Source organism: Oncorhynchus clarkii, chromosome 4 (assembly GCF_045791955.1).
Source record: "Oncorhynchus clarkii lewisi isolate Uvic-CL-2024 chromosome 4, UVic_Ocla_1.0, whole genome shotgun sequence".
Lineage (NCBI taxonomy): Eukaryota > Metazoa > Chordata > Actinopteri > Salmoniformes > Salmonidae > Oncorhynchus > Oncorhynchus clarkii.
In genome coordinates this window covers 26,552,258-26,560,166 of record NC_092150.1, presented here as the reverse complement: position 1 = coordinate 26,560,166, position 7,909 = coordinate 26,552,258, and the positions used below count along the sequence as shown (strand labels likewise).

Genomic DNA, 7,909 nt, shown 5'->3' with positions numbered 1-7,909 from the left:
TGACCTGTGGTTTTTATTATTAAAATGTTCCACCCTGGTCATAGGCCTAAACCATGTCCAAATAAATAGAATGACAGAAAATGAGCTTTAAAACAATAAAATATTCCCGGGGGAGAACCCCCAACTAGGGGTTGTGCCAGGGGGCAAATCTCACTCCAAACTTTCTCCAAAAATTGGCAGCCCAACCAAGAATTGTCAAATTAACGTCCGATTTGACTTTTCGTAGCAGGGTTGGATAATTAACATAGCAGGTTAGGATAATTCGGTTAAGGTTTGGACACGGGTTGCTAAAATTCGAAACAAATATACCTTTGACGTTATTTTACAAAAGCTGGATCCCTTCTAGCCTTGACCAGTGACTTGAAAGCGACTTCATAAAAAAAAACGAATGACCTTTGATCACAACAACATTAAAGGTGTATAGCTCCATATACTACAGGCGCAGTCGGACAATTTGTATCCCCATAATGCAACAACCTTTGAAAGGGACTAGACAACATTTATCCTCGAAAGCGCACTGTATATTCCTAGCATACTGTAAATAATAGCTTCCTAGCTGGTGATGTACTTCCTGTGTCATGACCTTTGTTACTGTCTGTCAACAAAAATAGCTACATCTATCGTTTTCTCCGGTGAATGTTTACGTTCAAACTGGCTGTGTGTTGATTTAGAGATACGTATTAGCCCTGTTAACTAACGGACATGGTCTGAAAATGTTGCAGGAACATCTCTTTTCGTACCAACAAGTTAGCTAGCTAACGTTAGTTGTTAGCTCTTCGCAACAACTAGTTTCACCTAGATTTGGCTATCTAGGTACAGTAGCAAGTTAACAAGACGAGCCGAGGCTAAAGCTATATTTATTTTTGGTCAGGTGTCGAGCCTTCCCGTCTGTTTCACTGTGCATGATATGGCCTTCAATTCCTTGACCATGGTGAGGTTTTTTTTCGCTTTACATTTCTAAAATTCAGTCGTGCATTGATCTAAAAAAGCATACAGTTAACGTTAGCTAGCTAGCCTATTCATAGCCTTGGGTTTTCGAGAGCAAATCAGTAACTAGCAAGCTAGCTATATAACGGTATCTGATTAAATTTGATCCACCACGATCGCGAACGTAACGTTGCTGGCTAGTTAAACCTGTCCTTAGCTGGAGGTGTCTGTTATTTTTTTTCATTTTTTTTTTACAAATTACCACCACCAGCCAGACGTTCTCTACCTCCTCCTGTGTGTATCTGGATAACAGGTCTTATTGGCGACTATTTTAACTTTGGACATTATAACTATTCAAATGTTTGGTATGCCATTTGGGAATACTGCCTTGAAGTGCGGGCATAAGTGTCTAATGGTGATCTCTTGCCTTGTGTGTTCCAGGATGAGGCATCCCCTGCATCTCTGACGGATCTGTGTCTGTCCTACGTCAGTAGGAACCTGGAGAGGTTCTGTGTGAAGCATGCTGATGGATCTCTCTGTCTCAGAGACTCTCTGCTGTTTCCCCAGGAGCTAGCTGACCAGCTGCTGGCTAAGATGGCCACTGAAGGTGAGCAAGGAGGATGAAGTAGTCAACCGTCACAGATCCAAGCTTCGATCCTTACGTTGATCATTAGTAGAAAACACAAAACAGGCAGTGTCTAGAGCAGTAATGAGCTAATTCCTTAAATGATTTTGTCTCCACTCTAACAAAAAAGGTGTGTGTGTGTGTTTCTAGGTCTGTTGAATGACAGTACAGTAGGAGTGTTTCGTAGCAGTGAGTACCTTCGGCTGCGTCGTGCGTGTATTCGTACGGCCCGTATCTCTGCCGAGGCGTTCCAGAGAGCTCTCTGTCCTCACCGCCTGCTGGAGCTGGACGCTGCTAGGGTCAACGCTGACCTCACAATCTCTGACATACTACATGGCCTTGCCTCCAACAAACACTGCCGGGTAAGCACACTAATAAGAGAGCCTCCAGCAGTTAGACACCCACAAACACTAATCTTCTCTCACTCTCACTCTCCCCCTTCTCCCTCTCCCCCCCAGGAGAGCTTGCAGCGGTTGGTCCTTACAGGTCTGACCATGTCCTCTCTGGAGGAACCGTCATGTCACTGTTTCAGCTCTCTCCAGGGGCTGCGGTCCCTCTCCCTGGCCAATGTGGACTTCTACGACTCTGGGCTGGCTGATGTGTGTTCCCTGTCCCGCCTGGAGAGCCTGGACCTGTCCAACACCTCCGTGACCAACCTCAACCCTCTACTGGGACTCAAAGAGAGGCTGAGGTCACTAACACTACACCAGCTGAAGAGGCTGGAGATGAGCACTGCCCAGCTACTGGCTGTCATTGGACAACTGGAGGCACTGCAGGTGGGTGGGGACAGCTCTGATGCTGAAGTTTTACATTGATTTCCTCCACTATAAGGTGTGTGTAATATACATATATACAGTTGAAGTTTACATACACCTTAGCCAAATACATTTAAACCCAGTTTTTCACAATTCCTGCCATTTAATCCAAGTAAAAATTCCCTGTCTTAGGTCAGTTAGGATCACCACTTTATTTTAAGAATGTGAAATGTCAGAATAATAGTAGAGATTATTTATTTCATCTTTTATTTCTTTCCTCACATTCCAAGTGAGTCAGAAGTTTACATACACTCAATTAGTATTTGGTGGCATTGCCTTTAAATTGTTTAACTTGGGTAAAATGTTTCGGGAAGCCTTCCACACACAAGCTTCCCACAATAAGTTGGGTGAATTTTGGTCCATTCCTCCTGACAGAGCTGGTGTAACTGAGTCAGGTTTGGAGGCCTCCTTGCTCGTACACGCTTTTTCAGTTCTCCCCACAAATGTTCTATAGGATTGAGGTCAGGGCTTTGTGAAGGCCACTCCAATACTTTGACTTTGTCCTTAAGCCATTTTGCCACGACTTTGGAAGTATGCTTGGGGTCACTGTCCATTTGGAAGACCCATTTGCGACCAAGCTTTAACTTCCTGACTGATATCCACTTAATTTTCTTTCCTCATGATGCCATCTATTTTGTGAAGTGCACCAGTCCCTCCTGCAGCAAAGCATCCCCACAACATGATGCTGCCACCCCTGTGCTTCACGGTTGGGATGGTGTTCTTCAGCTTGCAAGCCTCCCCCTTTTTCTCCAAACATAACTATGGTCATTATGGCCAAACAGTTCTATTTTTGTTTCATCAGACCAGAGGACAAAAAGTACGATCTTTGTCCCCATGTGCAGTTGCAAACCATAGTATGGCTTTTTTATGGCGGTTTTGGAGCAGTGGCTTCTTCCTTGCCGAGTGGCCTTTCAGATTATGTCGATATAGGACTCATTTTACTATAGATATAGATACTTTTGTACCCGTGAAGATGCTGGAGGAAACAAGGTCCTTTGCTGTTGTTCTGAGTTTGATTTGCGTTTTTGTCACCAAAGAATGTTCATCTCTAGGAGACAGAATGCGTCTCCTTCCTGAGTGGTATGACGGCTGCGTGGTCCCATGGTGTTTATACTTGCGTACTATTGTTTGTACAGATGAACGTGGTACCTTCAGGCGTTTGGAAATTGCTCCCAAGGATGAACCAGACTTGTGGAGGTCTTGGCTGATTTATTTTGATTTTCCCATGATGTCAAGCAAAGAGGCACTGAGTTTGAAGGTAGGCCTTGAAATACATCCACAGGTACACCTCCAATTGACTCAAATTATGTTAATTAGCCTAACAGAAGCGTCTAAAGCGATGACATAATTTTCTGGAATTTTCCAATCTGTTTAAAGGCACAGTCAATTTAGTGTATGTAAACTTCCGACCCACTGGAATTGTGATACAGTGAATTATAAGTGAAATAATCTGTCTGTAAACAATTGTTGGAAAAATTACTTGTGTCATGCACAAAGTAGTTGTCTTAACCGACTTGCCAAAACTTTAGTTTGTTAACAGGACATTTTTGGAGTGGTTGAAAAACAAGTTTTAATGACTCCAACCTAAGTGTATGTAAACTTCCGACTTCAACTGTACATATACATACTAATATGTGGACACCTCTTTAAATTAGTGGATTCTGTAATTTCAGGCACACCTGTTACTGACAGGTGTATAAAACTCAGCACACAGCCATGCAATCTCCATATACAAACATTGGCAGTAGAATGGCCTTACTGAAGAGCTGTAACTTTCAATATGGCACTGTCATAGAATGCCACCTTTCCAACCAGTCAGTTTGTCACATTTCTGCCTTGCTAGCGCTGCCCCGGTCAACTGTAAGTGCTGTTATTGTTAAGTGGAAACGTTTAGGGGCAACGATGGCTCAGCCGTGAAGTGGTAGGCCACACAAGCTCACAGAATGGGACCGCCAATTGCTGAAGCGCGTAGCGCATAGAAATTGTTTGTCCTCGGTTGCTTCACTCACCAAGTTCCAAACTGCGTCTAGAAGCAACGTCAGCGCAAGAACTGTTCGTTGGGAGCTTCATGAAATGGGTTTCCATGGGCGAGCAGCCGCACACACACATCAGTTCTCGACCTCACTAATGCTCTTGTGGCTGAATGAAAGCAAGTCCCCGCAGCAATGTTCCAACATCTATTGGAAAGCATTCCCAGAAGAGTGGAGGCTGTTATAGCACCACAGGGGGGACCAACTCCATATTAATTCCTATTATTTTTGGAATGAGATGTTTTGTCATGTAGTGTGCATTGCTGAGCCAAGTTTCTTAAACCTTTTTAGTGATCCGTCACAGTGATTGTTAGCTATCCCTGAACTTTACTTGCGGTGCTCTAATGGTTTTACTTATGATATACAATAATTGTGTGTGTGTGTGTGTGTGAACCTAACCATGCAGCACCTGGACATCAGTGATGATAAACAGTTCACATCAGACGTGGCTCGTCAGCTGCTGGGTGAGCCTGGGATCCTGCCTGCTCTGGTCTCGCTGGATGTGTCTGGACGCAAACAGGTATTGGAGACAGACTATGAGTTTAGTTGACTAGAGTTGTGAGTGGGTGTATTGCAGACCTGGCTGTGTGTGTAGAGCAGGGTTCACCAATCGGCGGCCCGAGCCTATTGGGATTTTCGCTGTTGGACATAAAGACTGTAAAATCAGCTCAAATTGATTTTCATTTACGAAATCTGTTCCCAGGTATTCTCACTCATGAATACAGAGGCATCTGTTTTTGTCAAATGCTAAGTCTTTTGGCGATTCTTATGGTCAATTTGCAATTTTGTTCTGGTCCCCCGATCATCCGCTCACGGGTGAATGTAGTTGGGGACCCTGGTGTAGAGTGTTTACCTGGTGTGTGTGTTATGCCAGGTGACGGATGCGGCGGTCAAGGCGTTTGTAGAGGAGCGTCCAGGGATGACCTTTGTTGGTCTGCTGGCTACAGACGCTGGCTTCTCTAACTTCCTCAATGGAAAGGGCAGCCTCAAGGTGGGTCTCACTGTCTCCTTTTTTTTCTCTGTCTCTCTTGCTATGTTGCCTTTGTGTAGAGTAAGCAGCATATTGAGAGCACTACGTGTTGTGTATGTCCTCTCAGGTGACAGGAGAGGCCAATGAGACTCAGATCTGTGAGGCGCTGCGTCGCTACAGTGAGAGGGAGGGCTTTGTCAGAGAGGCTCTGTTTCATCTCTTCAGTCTCACACACGTCATGGAGAAACCACGCCCTGACATACTCAAGGTACACACACTTTAGGTACACACACACTTTGTCATTCTGTCTCCTTCACCTCCACCTAAATCTTACTACAGCCTGGCTCTTAGTCAGTGGTACAACTTTTTAGAAAGTAATTTCTTCTCTTCTCCCTATCTCTCTCGCCCTCTATCGTTCTATTTAGTTGGTAGTTTTGGGGATGAAGAACCACCCTGCCACCCTGAACGTCCAGTTGGCAGCCAGTGCATGTGTGTTTAACCTGACCAAGCAGGACCTGGCAGCGGGCATACCTGTTAGACTGCTGGGCACAGTCACTCAACTACTGCTGGAGGCCATGTGCACCTTCCCTAACCACCAACAGGTGCACACACACTCTCACCTTCTCCATCAAATTGTTTACACATATTCCGTTTCTTCCCATCTGCAAACACAGACGGGCTAGGCGCTGTTTGTGGACCAGGCCAGAATGTGTGTTTTGTTTTGTTTGGTCTCTGACTGCCATCTTGGATCCTCTCTTTCCAGTTGCAGAAGAATTGCCTGCTCTCTCTGTGCAGTGATCGCATACTGCAGGAGGTTCCCTTCAACAGGTACACATACATTTTTAGTTACGTTGACTTACTGTAGATACATTTATCCCTTAAGATTATGAGCTCTATTTGAACAAACCTAACGCAATGGTAAATCTAAGTGCACTATAGGTTCAGGGGTTTGTCAGAAATATTTTTGCTAATTTCACTATCAGAATTATGTGGGCAATAGCTGGCGGTAGTGTGAAAGGGATGGGTTTTGTATAGCGGTCGACCGATTAATCGGAATGGACGATTTATTTAGGGCTGATTTCAAGTTTTCATAACAATCGGTAATCTGCATTTTTGGACACCGATCATGGACTACATTGTACTCCACGAGGAGACTGCGTGGCAGGCTGACTACCTGTTATGCGAGTGCAGCAAGGAGCCACGGTAAGGTGCTAGCTAGCTTTAAACATATTTTATAAAAAACAATCAATCTAAACGTAATCACTAGTTTATGTTACACACGGTTGATTATATTACTAGTTTATCTAGCTTGTCCTGCATGGCATATAATTGATGTGGTGCCTGTTAATTTATCATTGAATTACAGCCTACTTCGCCAAATGGGTGATTTAACAAGCGCATTTGCAAAAAAAGCACTGTCGTTGCACCAATGTGTACCTAACCATAAACATCAATGCCTTTCTTTAAAATCAATACACAAGTATATATTTTTAAACCTGCATATTTAGTTAATATTGCCTGCTAACATGAATTTATTTTAACTAGGGAAATTGTCACTTCTCTTGCGTTCTGTGCAACAGAGTCAGGGTATATGCATCAGTTTGGGCTGCCTGGCTTGTTGCGAACTGTGTGAAGAATATTTTTTCCTAACAAAGACATCCAACTTCGCCAAACGGGGGATGATTTAACAAAAGCGCATTTGCGGAAAAAAAGCATAATCGTTGCACGAATGTACCTAACCATATAAACATCAATGCCTTTCTTAAAATCAATACACAGAGGTATACTTTTTTAAACCTGCATATTTAGTTAAAAGAAATTCATGTTAGCAGGCAATGTTAAACTAGGGAAATTGTGTCACTTCTCTTGCGTTCATTGCATGCAGAGTCAGGGTATATGCAACAGTTTTGCCAGAATTTTACATAATTATGACATAACATTGAAGGTTGTGCAATGTAACAGCAGTATTTAGACTTAGGGATGCCACCCGTTAGATAAAATACGGAACGGTTCCGCATTTCAATGAAGGAATAAACGTTTTGTTTTCTAAATTATATTTTCCGGATTTTACCATATTAATGACCACGGTTCGTATTTCTCTGTGTTATTATATTATAATTAAGTCTATGATTTGATAGAGCAGTCTGACTGAGAGCTGGTAGGCAGCAGCAGGCTCGTAAGCATTAATTCAAACAGCACTTTACTGCAATTGCCAGCAGCTCTTCGCAATGCTTCAAGCATTGCGCTGTTTATGACTTACTTCAAGCCTATCAACTCCTGAGATTGGCAAAACTAAAGTACCTATTAGAACAGGGGTGTCAAAGTCAAATGGACGGAGGGCCAAATAAAAAAATCAGCTACAAGACGAGGGCCGGACTGTTCGAATGTTCATTGAAAAATTTTTAAATGACGCATATAGTCTAGTGAACCTAATTGAACCTACTGAAAACCTAACAAATATATTACAATATGATCAGATAAATAAAGCAATATTTTCTTATGGCTCTGTCAGTAATCTTTAATTTTCAACAGACACAAAAGA

General features: G+C 43.1%; 1 protein-coding gene across 9 annotated transcripts in view; it reads left to right on the top strand.

The window, feature by feature from the left end:
* Positions 1–575: 575 nt before the first annotated feature.
* The window catches only part of LOC139406648 (protein zyg-11 homolog), a 30,156-nt gene continuing 22,822 nt past the window's right edge, over positions 576–7,909 (top strand). For 4 of the 9 annotated variants that reach the window (XR_011634015.1, XR_011634014.1, XM_071149489.1 and 1 more), the window contains exons 1-9: positions 582–931; positions 1,369–1,534; positions 1,703–1,914; positions 2,011–2,328; positions 4,804–4,917; positions 5,272–5,388; positions 5,495–5,635; positions 5,793–5,969; positions 6,131–6,195. Coding sequence is in view for 5 of the 9 variants with exons in the window: in XM_071149489.1 (XP_071005590.1) it covers positions 908–931; positions 1,369–1,534; positions 1,703–1,914; positions 2,011–2,328; positions 4,804–4,917; positions 5,272–5,388; positions 5,495–5,635; positions 5,793–5,969; positions 6,131–6,195 (1,334 nt within the window). In the remaining 4 variants the exon portion in view is untranslated. Of the gene's footprint in view, positions 1,241–1,368; positions 1,535–1,702; positions 2,329–4,803; positions 4,918–5,271; positions 5,389–5,494; positions 5,636–5,792; positions 5,970–6,130; positions 6,196–7,909 lie in introns of all 9 variants that reach the window. The other 5 variants (XR_011634012.1, XM_071149486.1, XM_071149487.1 and 2 more) reach the window with 3 other exon arrangements.